This window comes from Leguminivora glycinivorella, chromosome Z, assembly GCF_023078275.1.
Source record: "Leguminivora glycinivorella isolate SPB_JAAS2020 chromosome Z, LegGlyc_1.1, whole genome shotgun sequence".
Taxonomy (NCBI): Eukaryota; Metazoa; Arthropoda; class Insecta; order Lepidoptera; family Tortricidae; genus Leguminivora; species Leguminivora glycinivorella.
In genome coordinates, this window is record NC_062998.1 from 39041757 (window position 1) to 39059299 (window position 17543).

General features: G+C 35.5%; 1 protein-coding gene across 3 annotated transcripts in view; it reads right to left on the reverse strand.

The window, feature by feature from the left end:
• Positions 1 to 17543, reverse strand: part of LOC125240626 (eukaryotic translation initiation factor 4 gamma 3-like) — a 92284-nt gene that overhangs the window by 23871 nt on the left and 50870 nt on the right. For all 3 annotated transcript variants that reach the window (XM_048148603.1, XM_048148602.1, XM_048148604.1), the window contains 8 exons: positions 13332 to 13721; positions 11482 to 11787; positions 11267 to 11397; positions 11036 to 11189; positions 3759 to 3925; positions 3435 to 3638; positions 3166 to 3312; positions 2707 to 2791 (listed from right to left, as the gene is read on the reverse strand). In XM_048148603.1, the coding sequence (XP_048004560.1) occupies positions 2707 to 2791; positions 3166 to 3312; positions 3435 to 3638; positions 3759 to 3925; positions 11036 to 11189; positions 11267 to 11397; positions 11482 to 11787; positions 13332 to 13721 (1584 nt within the window). The remainder of the gene's footprint in view (positions 1 to 2706; positions 2792 to 3165; positions 3313 to 3434; positions 3639 to 3758; positions 3926 to 11035; positions 11190 to 11266; positions 11398 to 11481; positions 11788 to 13331; positions 13722 to 17543) is intronic.

Consider the following 17543-nt stretch of genomic DNA (forward strand, 5'->3'; position numbering starts at 1 on the left):
TTGCAATAAATAGTACTTACATCGACCGAAAGAATTCTGTCTTAACAGTACAACTACTGGTGTGTGTGTGGATTGAGTGAGCACCTTCCGAAAAAAAAAAAAATATGCTGATCATTTAGTAAAAGTTCTAAAACAATTGTAAAACGAATCTCTGAATTTGTAAAAAGATAAATCAAAAGATACAGCCATTAACATGTGCTCACTCAGTTCTCACAAACTACCAACGAAAACAGTGAATATATTCATTTAACATATAATATTTATATACTAACATTTAGTAAAAAATAGGCCAACCTACCTCTATAAATATTAGATCACCTAGTGACGTATTAAATTTTTTACAAATAGTTTCTTATGCTCACTCAATCCACACACTTTTGAAAACCCGAATTTTGATGAAAAACATAAGATTTAGACCGCTATTATATGTGTATAGTTTAGTAAAAGTGAAATGGGAATTTGTAAAATACAAAACGAACCACTAACGTGTCAGGTTTTTTTATAATATATTTTTGTAAGTGCTCACTCAGTCCACACGTTTTGAGAAAGTTAAAAATGTAAATATCTTACGATTTGTAGCACCTAAGACACTCGAAAGTACTTCAACATTTAGTAAAAATTTTTACTAAATATCCACCATCTAATATTTTATATTCGTTGTCTGGTTTTAAAGATATTCAGACATAACTTTTCTCATACAAATGTATCAAGTAGGGTGACCACACTATGTCGGCTCCTGATTTTCCCCACCTTCCCATTGTCATATTGAGATTGGGGAGTTTCGTTCAATTTTGATAATAGTTTATATTAAACTAATACCATATTAATTCTCCATCTGCAAACTATTTTAGGTTATGTTCTTGGCCTAGTGATGATGTGTATTTTATCGACGTCAGGATAATAATAACCATATCGACATTCATGCATTAAAAAGGACATGAATGATAATTGGTAAGAAACAAAGAATATAATACTTCACTAGTAAGAAACCAGAACCTGGTAATCTAATCGTGCTAACAGATGAGCGTACCGGATTTGTAAGTGGGAGCGAGAAAATAATAACTATTTCTCGCTCCCATTTACAAGCTAGCAAGTTTGCAGATGGAGAATGAATATGGTATTAGTTTAATATAAACTATTATCAAAATTGAACGAAACTCCCCAATCTCAATATGACAATGGGAAGGTGTAGAAAATCAGGAGCCGACATAGTGTGGTCACCCTACTTGATACATTTGTATGAGAAAAGTTATGTCTGAATATCTTTAAAACCAGATAACGAATATAAAATATTAGATGGTGGATATTTAGTAAAAATTTTTACTAAATGTTGAAGTACTTTTGAGTGTCTTAGGTGCTACAAATCGTAAGATATTTACATTTTTAACTTTATCAAAACGTGTGGACTGAGTGAGCACTTACAAAAATTTATTATAAAAAAACCTGACATGTTAGTGGTTCGTTTTGTATTTTACAAATTCCCATTTCACTTTTACTAAACTATACACATATAATAGCGGTCTAAATCTTATGTTTTTCATCAAAATTCGGCTTTTCAAAAGTGTGAGGATTGAGTGAGCATAAGAAACTATTTGTAAAAAATTAAATACGTCACTAGGTGATCTAAAATTTATAGAGGTAGGTTGGCCTATTTTTTACTAAATGTTAGTATATAAATATTATATGTTAAATGAATATATTCACTGTTTTCGTTGGTAGTTTGTGAGAACTGAGTGAGCACATGTTAATGGCTGTATCTTTTGATTTATCTTTTTACAAATTCAGAGATTCGTTTTACAATTGTTTTAGAACTTTTACTAAATGATCAGCATATTTTTTTTTATTTTCGGAAGGTGCTCACTCAATCCACACACACACCAACTACTGCACACGAGATGGCGCGCGAAGAAAAACGCATGAAAACTCGAAAATTCGCGTTTTCCGGGACCTAAGGATAAGTTAGACCGATTTTTCACCCCCAAAAACCCCCACATAACAAATTTCTGCGAAATCGTTAGAGCGGTTTCCGAGATCGTCAGTGTAAATAAATATATATATAAATAAATATACAAGAATTGCTCGTTTAAAAGTATAAGATAAGATAATAAGCTACGGAAAAACGTCAATCTGTCAAGTGTGGTTGGTTAGAGCAACACCCCGATTGTGATGTTGCAGCAATGTTACTCAGACAATGAAATGTTATAAATGCTCTTTCAAAATCCCTTCGCATAGAGCAATACATTTATACCTAGTGAATTTTTATGAAATGTATGTTCAAGACAATATTTCTGCTAAAAATATAAAATTCGCTTCAGCTTAAAAAGAAACATTTTTCACCACAAAAAACCTATATATAACACATAGTAGATTAACGACTGTAAAACTGCAGATTATGTTTTTTGAAAACATACAAACATAGCAAGACATAGAATATGTCCGACTGCTCAGTCAGCTTTTACGGCTTAGCAAAAATAAGTGATTCCATTTAAACATTAATCTTGTGAAACAAATGATTTTAGATAGTTCATGCGAAAATGAATTAGAATGCATCATATTATTCAAGCATTAAAGGAATTGTTAAATACATGTAATGATTGAAAAACATGTTGACTAAATACGTAAGCATGGTAAGGGTCACCTTTATTATCGAGGTTATCTTTAAGGAATACACGAATAGAGTTATTATGTATGAACAAGTAAACCTACCAATGAATCTGACATTTCCAACTGATCTCATTCGAACCCTTCGGTTTTCTTCTTCCAGCATCAATTGAAGCTCTTTCTTCTTGGCCTAGAAAACAAATAAATCAGTTTTCATAAAAAATATTTTAACAATCATATTTTATCGATTGATTTACATAAAAATTAATTTTCTCAAACATGCAATGAAATATTGTCTTTACGTTCCTTAAAATGGGCTGCGAAGTATCGCTTTTTAGGCCTAGGCCTGCAAAGTAACTTTTTTTTTACAAAATATTGTCCTTTAGAGCATTTTTTTTTTATTTCATTGTATGTTTGAGAAAAGCACTATACATGCCTCGGCGTGAAAACGGATTCCCGGCCTCGTATCCCTATCCGGTATATACCCACTTGGCCGGAAATCCTCATTTTCCCGGCCTCTGATGTAATGTACTATTTTGATTGATTGGAAAATGCAATACTTACAGGATCAGTGCTCTCGGCTAAATCAGCTTCTAATTTCATAACTTGTTCATCTACCTTGTCAGTAACAAATTGATTTTGGCATTTACTAATGATAAGGGCCCTGAAGTTCACGCACTGGTCGGGCGAAGAAGCGTTGTCAGCAGGAACCTGTAAAGGTAAACACTTTTGTAAGATTGTTGTGGGTAATGGGCTATTGGGCCTTCACTGCCTTGGTAAGCCTGTAAAAAGTTTTCAAACACCTATCAAAATTTTACTAAGATAATACATACCTTTAGTGTGGAGAGCTTATTGCACATAGCGGCATAGGCTTCAGAGAAGTTGGGTTCATCTATCGCCTTTTCGAACACCAAGTCAATAACACCTTCAAGGCGTTTTTGATTATTGATCTCAAGGTGCTTAATTTTCTCTATTAATGTGTCGAACTTTTGTGGCGTGAGTTTGTTCAGAATGCCTCTGAACTTCTTATACAACTCCTAAAACAGTACCAATCATATATATTTTGCCATAAAGTTTATGTAATATATTTAGTTGTTAATTGCAAATTTCTCCATTTTATCCACTCATTATAAAAAAGATGTAATATTCAGTGTTACCTGAGTCTTGGCATCATCTTCCGTAAGGTTCTCCTTCTTGAACCTAGTAGGTTTCCAAGCATTTTCGGTCTCGGAAAGCCTGACGTCCTCTCGTAATGAGATGGAGATGACTTGCTTGTGGGAGCTGCTACCACTTGGCGTAAGTGGGAGTTTCCCACTACTCTTACCTATATTTTCAATAACATTTTAATATCCGCCAAATTCCATAACAAAAAACTTTATAAATCATAAACCGTGTCATACTTTCTAGCGGTGACATGGTATCGTACGAAATACAAAGTCACATCAAAAAAATGTACGAGAATTGTACTAAATTGTCCAGGGTGTCCACTACTAAACCCAAAAAAAAATCCCTGACTTTTCCCTGACTTTCTATGACCATTTAAGAAAATTTCCCTGACCAAATTTTCATTCTATGATGACATTTTGACCACTTTTGTTTAGGGTCGCAAAAAAAATGGTCTTGAAAAAAAAACCTGAAAAAAGCAGTTTTTTTTTCTGGAATATGTTTGTTTTCTAAAGTGCGAAATATTAAGATTTACAAGGCAGTTCATGCTTTTATACCTACGGTTTTTTATCTTTATGTTAACTATTGAACTTTGATTTATGGTTTTATAAAACTAACATTAACGAAATCTGTAGTTGGTAGTTATCGCCATTTGGCTACACCAGTTGCCGGCCCGTGCACTCTATCAGGGTAGAGCGAGTTTGAATTTCGGCGCCCTTGGATATTCTACGCCGGAAAAGAATATCGCGAGCGTAGCGAGCGCGAATTTTTTCCCCTTTTAAGTCCCTGGGGCTGATAGTAGTTATTATGTATATGTACATAACATAGCAAACAAAATGGAGTACCTGGGTACTATCAGGGCAGAGTCAGGAAAGCAGGCTTGAAATGAAAACGAGATTTCGAGCGTACTGAACGCGAAATATTGACTAAGTAACTAAGAGTTTAAGGTGGCTCGCCTAGGTTACCCAAAGCTCAGGCTGCGTTAGATGGCGTTAATCTGCAAATTACCGGTCTTATTTTTTTTTGTGGAGTCGTACAGGCATTTATATACTTTCAATTATGCTTCGCGAACATTTAATATTAAAATTGACGTATTACAACAAACATTCAACTTCTCATTGTAACGTTAATCCCCTTAATGTAGATAAATTTACTATTTTACACTATTTTTAAGTACCACTCACACATACAGTGTTTTTGTATTCCTTCTAGTCGATAATTTCACGCGGCGACAGCTTGTTTAAATAGCCTTGCGGTAAATACGTGCCATCGCATGATTTGCATGGAAGTACTGGGTTCGAATCCAGGACTTATTCTATTTTTTTTATTTATACTACGTCGGTGGCAAACAAGCATATGGTCCGCCTGATGGAAAGCGGTCACCGTAACCTATGGACACCTGCAACTCAAAGAGTGTCGCATGCGCGTTGCCGCCCCAATGCTTCGCGAACATTTAATATTAAAATTGACGTATTACAACAAACATTCAACTTCTCATTGTAACGTTAATCCCCTTAATGTAGATAAATTTACTATTTTACACTATTTTTAAGTACCACTCACACATACAAACAGTGTTTTTGTATTCCTTCTAGTCGATAATTTCACGCGGCGACAGCTTGTTTAAATAGCCTTGCGGTAAATACGTGCCATCGCATGATTTGCATGGAAGTACTGGGTTCGAATCCAGGACTTATTCTCTTTTTTTTATTTATACTACGTCGGTGGCAAACAAGCATATGGTCCGCCTGATGGAAAGCGGTCACCGTAACCTATGGACACCTGCAACTCAAAGAGTGTCGCATGCGCGTTGCCGCCCCATTAGAAACTTGTACACTCCTCTTTGCTGCGTGTGCACAGCAAAAAGGAGTGTACAAGTTCAAAGGAGGGTTTGGGTTGCCGACGACTCAAAGGACAATAGACGGAACAAATTAGTTCCGTAAGTCCTCCCGTCGTCAGCACCCCGCACCCTCGTTGAGCTCTGGCAGCCTTACTCACCGGCAGGAACACAACCAGAGATGGGCATCAATCGATTGATTTTTTAGTTAACTAATCAATCGACTAAAAATATCAATCGTCATTATTCAATCGCGATTGATTTAGTTGCGATTAAATTAGTTGTGGGAATGTTCGACTAACAACTAAATTAGTTTTAGTTTCAATCGACTAAATTCCACGAATAAATCATTAAAACTACACAGTCGGCCGTTTTTGCATTTATATCTTATTTGTAACTACAAGTAGGTATGTATATAACATTGGAGGTACTCGTATGTTGTAACTATGTTGGTTTGGGTGGAATTTTGTGGATTATTTTGAAGTAGATATATTGGACCGATTGAGCTAAAATTACGTATACACGTTTAATTTGTAATGCTTGAATGACAATGCAATATTATAACGATATATCGGTAACGAAAAATAGCGAAAAACTGCAGTGTTCACAAGTAGCAAACAAAACAATTAAGTATGTTATTGCAATACTTTAAATTATACGATACTGAGTAAATCTTAGACATAGAAATTACCAGTATTTTGCTGTCTCTGTCGATAGTAAAACTCTTTTTAGTGGCACGTGGTGACAAAACATTGGGCTAAATGACTAATCCTACTTACCTGGAAATAATTTCATTTTGGTGCAAGGGCCGACGCATCTTCAAAAAATAAGACGTTTTATTGAATCAAACATCTGCATATTGTTTATCTATTATCTACGCGCACTATTTTGTTGTCATTAAAATATTTAAACCTCTTTGTAATGTAAAGAACTCTCAGCGTTAATTATTGTTCATCTTCCTTGCGGCATTCTACATTCAAATTTATATAATGGCAACAACGAATTTCACGATATTTGGTATATACTATACACCATGTTTTTATTGAATTCCGTTAATTTTAAGGGAAGGTTCCGTAGGTCAAATACAATGAATTGCTCTAAAAAACTAGCGACTTAACTCTTACGGTTGTAGAATTATTCAAAAAATAAATCAAACATTTTTTTTTTTTTGGAAATGTATTTAAACCAGTCAACCGGGTACTTTTATTGTGTTTTTTTAATGTTATTTTACTAATGCACAAACAAAGTACCCATTTTTTATTTACCCTTAGATAAGAGAAATATAATCCAATTTCAAAGTGACTGTAGTAGCAAAATAATAGTTAGAACACCGATCTAACTCCTTAGAAATGGTTAAAATATCTTAAGTAGGTAATACATGATGATATGTTTAAACATTCGTTAAGATGTCCTAATCAGTCTGTCAACATTAGTTGCGAGAAATAAGTCTAACTAATTAGTCGATTACAAAATTTAGTTGTCCGAAATCAATCGGCAACTAATTTAGTTGCAACTAAATTAGTCGCGCTCTATACAACTAAGATTGATCATTCGTGGTTTTCAATCGTCAGTCGCAATTAAATCTTGTAATTTTAATCGTTAATCGTTAGTCGATTACATTTTGCCCATCTCTGAACACAACACTATGAGACACTATTTTTTGTTTTATTATTATACACAAATGTATATGTACTCGTAAAGTAGTTACTGAGCGTTTTCCACAAAAAAGATAAAAAACCTATTCTCTTACATGGTAATAATTTTTGGGTTCGTCGAACTCAGAATTTCTAACATAATTATCCAAATCTGATATTTTAAAAAATTCCATAAAGTATAGATAAATTTTAGTTTCTAAACTACGATTCGAATGATTTTTTTTTTCTAATTGTTTATTTTCGATGGAGCAAGGGTATTCAAATCGCTTTTGAAATCTTAAATTAGTAAATGAAAATGCAATAGTTAACTGAGTAACGTAATGCTTTAAAAACTCAAGTGGACTTTTTTTATCTAAGGAGTAATTTGGATAAAATATTATATTTAGCGAGGGTATTAAAGGTTGTTTTATATCTCAACTTAATAAATAGAAAATCAAAATGACAATAAAAAAATCAATATGTTCTCTAAGATAAAATTGATACCTTCGGCTCTCCATTCTTGCTCGGTCAATAAAAAATACGAAATTTATATCCAAAAAAATACAAAAAGTTTATAGAATCCTGGGAATCGAACGCACCTTCACGGCGTGACAGACGACTGTACACCAACGACGCCATTACATAACACGCTGTTCCCGACGAAATTGGGCTATACATATATAATTATTTAAATATAAATAATAATGTCAAATCCATACTAATATTACAAATGGGAAAGGGTGTGTGTCTGTTTGTTTGTCCGTCTTTCACGGCAAAACCGGAGCGACGAATTGACGTGATTATTTAAGGGGATTTAGTTGAAGGGATGGAGAGTGACATAGGCTACTTTTTGTCTCTTTCTTACGCGAGCGAAGCCGCGGTCAAAAGCTAGTTTATTATAAATGGGAAAAGCTGGTTACTCTATAATCTGAAGTGGAAGAATTCGTTGTTTCACCAAAGATAAAGTGTGTTTGTTTGTTTGTCCGTCTTTCACGGCCAAACAGAGCGACGGATTGACATGTTTTTTAAGTGGAGATAGTTGAAGGGATGGAGAGTGACATATGCTACTTTTGTCTCTTTCTAACGCAAGCGAAGCCGCGGGCAAAAGCTAGTACAGCACGGGTAGCATGGTCGCGCGATAGACGATAAAATATCAGGCCGTCCCTGTCGCACTATTAGTAAGTGCGATTATAGGGACGGCCAGATGTTTTATCATTTATCGCGCGACCATAATTGCCTGCCTGGACCAGATTATATTGATGATAATTATTATTTGTAACCATTTAGTTAATATTGTCTTCAGTTACCGCGATAGTTACTCATGAAATAAAAACTATGAAAACGGATTAAATCGCGTATAATGAGTTTAAAATTCATCCCGATGTTTCGAACACTTTACAGCGTTCGTGGTCAACGGGTGACTGAGGAAAAATTACAATGTGCAAAAGCTACCCATATTCCTGCTATTATATTCTTGTATAGGTATAACCATTTAGTTGTTGAAGAAAAACATTCACACAACAATAACATAGGTCAACCAGCTCAGTAAATGCAATACATTACTAATACTATGCCCACACTATGACCTATGTATAATGTATTATACCAGACGTGTAATATTTTATTTTATCAACAAAGGCATAATAAAGGATTGTATTGTATTTTTGTATGAAAATAAAAAATAGGAAAGCAATATAGTAATAGTCAAATATTCCATTTAAAAAATATAAAAAAAAATGCAAAAAAAGTTCAAATGATTAAAAAAAACTGCGGGTTGGAACTCAAGATCTCCTGCTTCATAATCGGTGCATTTGACCAAGACGCCATTTCGCTTGAGCAAAGAGGATCGAGTATTAAAGAGCGTTACTGTCAAAGCAAAATGTGTAATCACAGTGCATAGACTGCCATCTCTCCACACAGGCTTAAAACTTTTGAACCTCAGTTTTGACAATTTGGCCCATATTCTGAGCTTGATATGTTTTAAAATGTCAAATTTTAATATTAGCGCCATCTAGCTGAGCCTACCCCAAAGGTGTAACGCCATCTAGGTCACCACTGCTTTATCTATATGGTACTGAGGTACGTTTTTTTCTTAGACTTTATCCGTCTAGATGGAGTTATATAGGTCTTTGGCTTGAGTTAACTAAACCAGCCGGCGTATCATGCTGCCAATTTTATCACTTATCCACGTGGATAAAGCATCCGTCACGCTTTAGCAAGTATGTCAGTGTGAGAGTGACAGATGTCTTATCCACGCGGATAAGTGATAAAATTGGCAGCATGATACGCCGGCAGTATCTTTTATAATTACTTGTCAAGAGCCAAGTGTCACTGATGACAATGTCAATTAAAAATGCGCGAAATATGACGGCTCTGTGTCTGTACACAAAATTTGGCACGCACATTACGTAAAATTAATAAAAAATTCACATGGATTTGTCCATGATTTCTGTATGAAACAATGTATTTCATTCACTACCGCGACGACGGATAATGTATAGTAGATGTATGCGCATATTTTTATTTAGTTGTAGTGTGCGGTGACTAAATAAATGGTAGATGTTTTTTGTATGGAAAGCAAACCACCTTAAGAGGAGGAGGAGGAGGAGAGTAAAAGAGTTTAAAAGGGGTTAAGAGTAATTAAAAGATATATTATTATCTATGTAGAAATAGTAAACGCGAGCGAAGCGAGTGCGAATTTTTTTCTCTGTTGTCAGCGTCGGGATGCCCATTTAGGTGTTTTGCCACTACATGCCTTTAGGTTTCCAAGTGCTTTGAAGTTCTCTCATCGTCACGCTTATTATCCTCCTATGCTCCTTTGACTCATACAAAATTGCGCCTCTATGTGACGTTTTGGGCCATTGGCTTTATGAGGAACTCCGCTTTGGATTGTCGGATAGATATTTAGAATTTGGACAGCGACGTAACTTTGTCTTTGTCGTTCGGCCTCGCGACGTGGTTCGTCAAGGGCTAGAATCTCCCTTTCACGTCGCCCTATCAAAAGCACCTACCTTATGAATGTTGTACATGGTGACATTTTGGTGCAACTTTCCAGTTAATTTGAATCACAATAACTGAATTTTTCCCGACCCCCCTCGCCATTTTGGAATATGTCGGTGGGGCACGCAATGTAAAAGAAAAGATCTGGATTTTTCCACATTTACGATTTTGGACCAGATATTTATCTGTAAGGTCAGCTAGAGCATGAAAATATACCGCAAGGCCAGGTACCATTTGTCAAAGAAAGTCTAAAAGACAATTCTAAGTTGCCTTAAAATCACTACCAGGAATCCATCTTTGCTGTCATGGATGTGGCCTAAATCAAGAAATCATATTATTTTTTCAATAATTTTTGATATTTTTTCTCAGTGCCAAATTTTTCCCTGACCTCCCAATCATTTCCCTGACTTTCCATGACCACTATGAGCTTCCCTGACTTTTCCCTGACTTTCCCTGACTTTCCAGAAAGTGGACACACTGTGTACGCTTATTTAAAAAATGTACTACATGTATTTACAAGAAAACAGAGATCAATATTTCACCGCTAGGAAGCATACCTTGTTAATATGTGTAGTACATTTTTTTCAAGTTAACATACAATTTAATACAATTCTAAAACATTTTTTGATGTGACTTTGGATTCCGTACGATATCATGTCACCGCTAGAAAGTATGACACCATAAACCTATGAGTTCATTAACTATTTCTTATCTCTATACATTCTGTATGAACTTACAAACAAATTACATGTTGTATGTTGTAATCCCAATACGAAGCAATTAATATAAGAGTACATACCACTAGCAGACATGTTTCTTCCATCTTTCTTAGCATCTCGAAGAGAATTATTCCTTGAACCCATACCAGCATTTTTCAAAAATGGTGGGAAAAGCGAGTCATTCATGGGCCTTGAAATATTAGCAAAAGGCATTGGCTCTTGCATAGGCACTGTCTGTGAAATATTTAATTTGATTATAACTCCAATACCATGACAGCATTACTGAATAGGATGAGGTCAGTAATACATACCCTGATTACATTGCATGTCTCAAGTTTGGGTGCATTGGGCTTGTCCTTTGAGAGTGGGTCATCTCTAATTTGTTTGAGCAACATTATGTCATAGCACTTTTTCCCAGATGTGTTCAATGGAGACCATTGGTCTAAAAAAATACAGGAAAATGTAATAAGTATGTATAAGTTTAGTAAAAAATAAAAACAATTGAGTATTTCAACATCATACTAACCTTCACCATATTTGTATTTAGGAACAAATACAGGAGCTGCCTCAGGCTTCTCTGCAGCACCTGATGATCTTTCAGGTGTCTCTTCCTTCTTAGGCAATCCTTTATCCTCTTCAACTATACTTACTTTATCAGTCTCATCTTTACCGTTTTCATATGATTCTGTCTCTTTCTCATTACTTGCCATCTTGTTTGATTTCTTACTCAAATTTTTGGAATTCTTTACAAGTTTCTCATTTTTGTTAATATCTTCCTTAACAGTCTCAGTTTTACTTAACTCAGTATTATTACCATTGGCAGTATCGGAATCTAGAACATAACACAATTTAATTGTAGCAGTTGTTAGATTTATAAACCAACTAGCTTTTGCCCGCGGCTTCGCTCGCATTAGAAAGAGACAAAAAGCAGCCTATGTCACTCTGCATCCCTTCAACTATCTCCACTTCCAAAAATACGTCAATCCGTCGCTCCGTTTTGCCGTGAAAGACGGACAAACAAACAGACACACACAATTTTCCATTTATGATATTAGTATGGATTGAATATAACAAGTTAGAAAATAAACTGATACGAATGCTTCAAGACAATTTGATTAATAGATTATTAAGTCAATTAAGTGTAGTTTCATAATGAAAATGATTATGGTTCGTTACAACTAAATTTTATCCATACTAATAATGATTGTTATAAATGGGAAAGTGTGTGTTTGTTTGTTTGTCCATCTTTCACGAAACGGAGCGACGAATTGTCGTGATTTTTTAAATGGATATAGTTGAAGGGATGGAGAGTGACATCGGCTACTTTTTGTCTCTTTCTAACCGTCCTTTTCCCTAAAAGGGGGGTAGAAGTTTGTATGGAGCATTCCGTAATTTACGAATTTAACGCGAGCGAAGCCGTGGGCAAAAGCTAGTAATGTCATAATCCTACATCAAAATGCCAAAACAGATTAGTCTCATAACATCTAAAACTCGGAATGAGTTAAACCTACTTCTCAAATTACCATATTCCTAAAATATCTAAAAGTCAAATTAACTTAAAACCAAAACTTCACTTTCTCAAATGCCTAAAATGCTGTATCCATGAAAACATTATAAAATTTTGGGTATTCTGAGAAAGTGTAATTTTGAATTTTGGTTATTATGAAACTATTAAATTTCAGATATTAGATGTAATATGCCAATGTCATTTTGGCATTTTTAGGCACCGGCCACACCAGACCGTCGCGTGTCTCGGGGCGCGCAACGGGCGTCCGCGCCACGCCACCTGAGTGTAATTCAAAAAGCGTCTCCTCAGTACATTTTGTATAGGAAAGACGTAAGGCGCGCCACCAAGCGGCGCGGCGCGCGCCCCGCCGCCGCCACGCCACCTGGGGCGCGTCTTACGTCTTTCCTATACAAAATGTACTGAGGAGACGTTTTTTGAATTACACTGAAGCGGCGTGGCGCGGACGCCCGTTGCGCGCCCCGAGACACGCGACGGTCTGGTGTGGCCGGTCACTTATGTACTGAAAATAGTTTTTTTGTAGTTTTAGACATTTTACTACTAATCAGTTTTAACATTGCAAAATTTTAAGAACATGGTATTATAAAATTTGGTTGTAATGAACCGTAATCATGAAAATATGCATGACCATGCAGAACAATCTTTCTTTTTTAATTGACATAACCTTTGGAGTATCGGCCGGCCGACTCCCGGCCGATTATGTCAGTCAAATTTGAAATTTGATTAATTAGAATAAAATCTAAATTCCAATAACTAAAAAATCAGTCTGGCACTCAAGGAGATATCATGGCAAAATATTATTTTGTAAAATCCTGTGTATATAATTATTATACTAAGTGAGAGCTACAAACCTAAGTTCTTATTGTTAAGATTGACGTCTTTCATCTTAGGATCAGCTTGAGTGGAACGAATGCAGCTAGCTAAGCTCTGATTTAATTTAACTTGGGCTTGTATAGCACTTGAAGCTTCTTTACTTTCAGTGGTTTCTGGAGCCGTCAGAGATTCCTTAGCAATCTTTTCAATACTTGCTGATAACAATTGAGTAGCAGTTGGCGCCTGCTCCTGTGCTGGCGTTGCCTCTTCAATCTTACTTAGTACTTCAATATTTTTCACTTGAGGTAGGCTGTCAATGTCTGTTGCTACTGCAGGTTGCACACCTTGCCTCTTTGCTGAATCAGGAGTTTGATTTGTTTGACTAGTTGGAAGGTTGATATTTTCTCCATCAACTGAACTACTAATCACTGCAAAAAAGACATTGTATTTTTGAATTCAGTATGATACTAAACAATGAACTATTCATATAAATATTTATAATAATCTGACAAAAAATATAAGTATTAAGTGTAGATAGACCACATAAACATAATTCACCTTTTTACAAACACAAGTACAAGCATTAAGTTGTCACAGTAATTAAAGGATTATGATAGTTAATAATCCATTAGTCCCAAGAATGTCATGGAACAACTGATCGTAAGTGAAAGTTGTATAGATACTGCACGTGTAGGTATATTATATTTATTTGCAAAATAAGCCACATGTTCACTTAAAATGACATGGACAATTAAAATTACATTCAAATGTGTAATATCAAGTAATAAATTATACGAGTTGCGATAGTTGCTAGTACATTAATATGGCCATTTTGCAGTATAGGTATTTGTAGAGTTAAAATATGCTGATGAGGTAACACCGCCAACACAAAGTTCAATAAAAAGGATAATGCAGTCGCACGATCACACAACATAATTATAATTGTGCAACCATGAAAAAGTATGTATCACTACAACAACCACTTTATACGTTTGACTTTTATCCTAGCCTATCACTTTTTTTAAATGAACCAAGTTCGAATCTATAAATAGAGACGTGAGGTATTTCCACGTGGGAGTTCTTACATTCGTAGTACCTGAAGATCAGACTTAAATGTGGCACTGTTAGCTAAATTATATCACAGTTCCGAAATTCACCAAAATCTTTAAACGGCACGGTTGTCTACGTCTTAGCACGTAGCAATATGGTAAAAAGAAAGTCTATCCAAAAGGTCACTCAAGGATCTAAAATATGTCTGACTTTTAACACTTATTTCACTTCAACCACATTACTTATGATTATGACTTAATTTAAAATTTTATTCTATAAAATGCTGATTTACGAGAACTATTGTGTAAAACTCGAGTAATAAAGTTCTATAATTTTAACGTAGCCATGCTCCAAGTGACTGTGAAGTAAAGGCCGCCATATTGGAATATTCCATGCGGACAGTCGACCAAGATCAGCTAGTGTTGTGCGCAAGTCGAACCGGTAATCGATGAATATTTTTGAGATGGCAACATAGACTGCATTTATTTAGGGCTCAACAGAGCTTTGCGACTTGACCAAGAAAGGAGCACGGAACGACATGTCAGAATAAGACAACATTATCTTACCGATTTAGGACTACTTACATCTACATGGTCGCCAATTACAGTTAGGTGCATAACTGAGTCAATGTGCATCACTTTGACATACTTGTTTAATTATTTCAGAAAAGGATAGTTGTTAAGTTTTCATTTCATTATTAATTTTATTGTTAACAACGCTTACAAACCTACTAACCAATCATGTTTTTGCAGATAAAAATTATTAACATTATATCCATTAGATAATATTAAGTACTGAATCAATTTTGCACCGACATCGTTAAATGAAGATTAATCTGATTAATTACAGAAATAATAAAAACTTTTAGGTGATATTTCGTCACTACTTTTAAAAAAACTTGTATCTTCGGCTGTCAATGAAAAGAAAATTGTAGTAAGTATGTATGGAATGCATATAGACATACTGCGTTTTAACTTTGAGGAACAGCGTGAGATACAAGATTTTTTAAAAGTAGTGACGATTTGTATGTATCGGCACACCTCGGACACTGGCGATCAAAAATATGAAAGAGGCACGTTTCTAGCACACATTCTAAGCTCGTGTATGTTGTATGAGTGAGATATGACAGGTCGACTGTTCGCGTTTTTGACAGGCGGTAACTGTGAGGTAACCGAGAGGGGGTGGGTGGCACTTTCAGCGGGGAGCGGGAGTGGCCATACTGTACGATAGTACTCTTTATTATGCTGTGGTATCGGTGTCGGCTGTGTATCATTCTTTTGATTGCATTCACAATCGTGATTTTTTCATGCACTCCAAGGATGATATAATACGGGACAGTCAAACCCTATACAAAAACCGGCCAAGAGCGTGTCGGGCCACGCTCAGTGTAGGGTTCCGTAGTTTTTCGTATTTTTCTCAAAAACTACTGAACCTATCAACAACCTATCAAGTGTACTTTTGTGATTTTTTTTTATATTTTAAACATATGGTTCAAAAGTTAGAGGGGGGGGGACGCACTTTTTTTTCCTATAGGAGCGATTATTTCCGAAAATATTAATATTATCAAAAAACGATCTTAGTAAACCCTCATTCATTTTTAAATACCTATCCAACAATATATCACACGTTGGGGTTGGAATGTAAAAAAATATCAGCCCCCACTTTACATGTAGGGGGGGTACCCTAATAAAACTTTTTTTTTCCATTTTTTATTTTTGCACTTTGTTGGCGTGATTGATATACATATTGGTACCAAATTTCAGCTTTCTAGTGCTAACGGTTACTGAGATTATCCGCGGATGGACGGACGGACGGACGGATGGACGGACGGACAGACAGACATGGCGAAACTATAAGGGTTCGTAGTTGACTACGGAACCCTAAAAAGCGAACCCCTGAAATGTATGGGCCTTTTCGGCTTAAAACTAGATGGCGCTATTTCGGCCAAAATCATATTTTACCCATATACTTTAACGTTTATTTTTTATAAGAACAAATGACATATTTCTTTATTCTAATATCATGTTATCACATATCGAAAAAAAAATTGTAGGCACTATCAGTGTAGTTATGAATGTTATGATAGTATTTAATAGGTGGCACAAAAAAATTGAGGTACGATTCTTAGTATGAAGATTGTAAATCCTGTCATCCTTGATGCGCTCATATATTTTTAATAGGGATGTACCGACTAGTCGCCGACTAGTCGGGAAAGCCGACTATCCGGCCACATTTGTAGTCGGCGATTAGTCGGCGACTAGTCGGCAAAAAGGGCCGATTAGTCGGCACTTCATTAGTGATAGAAAAACAGTACAAAATTAAATTACCAGCTGAAAATTATGGTTGTATTATGTAGCTATTAGTAATTCCTTCTTTTGCCAAAACAATAAATATCTGTTATCACCACAGAAATAAATTTCCTACCTAGGATTATCGACTTCATAGGCAGGGTCACTACTCTACCCACTAAGTCAAGCCGGTTGTTAAAAATGGAAAATGTATATAAAGTCATGAACCTTTGAATCTGTAAAAATTGATCTGTAAAAAATCATGAAAAGCACGAACGAAGGACCAAAAATGACATTCAAAATGTGAATTTATCGAAAATTATGTTCTGGCCGACTAGCCGACTAGTCGGCCGACTAATCGGCCACCCAAGCGCCGACTAGTCGGTAGTCGGCCTAGTCGGCCAAATCAATAGTCGGTACATCCCTAATTTTTAACGAAAAACAAACTGACTGTTTTTTAAGACGCTACAGGAGCGAAAATGCTAAAATGGAAAGGAGCCCCCCTTTCAATTCGGGAATTTTAGTTAAATATACTAGTGTTATTTATTAACTAGATTTATCGAAAAAAAATTGTCCATTCCAACTCGGTTAAAAGATATTGCAAAAAAATATTTAAAATCGATCCGCTCTCGATTCACGATCTCAATCGGAACGTTACGAAACGGAACGAAATTTGAAAATCTGAATAACAATGAAATAATGTAATATGTGTCGGACTCGGACCGTTTAGTTTTTTTGGTTACCAATCTTGAGTATCACACCTTTTTTTGCGCCATAATGAAAAAGGCCGTTTTTGGAATTTTTTGATGGGCTCTATATATGATGGGCGCTCTAGCGTCTTTAAAAATAAGAATATCAAAAAAATCAAAACGGTTCGACACAGATAAAAATAATAATAATCTGTGTTGAAAA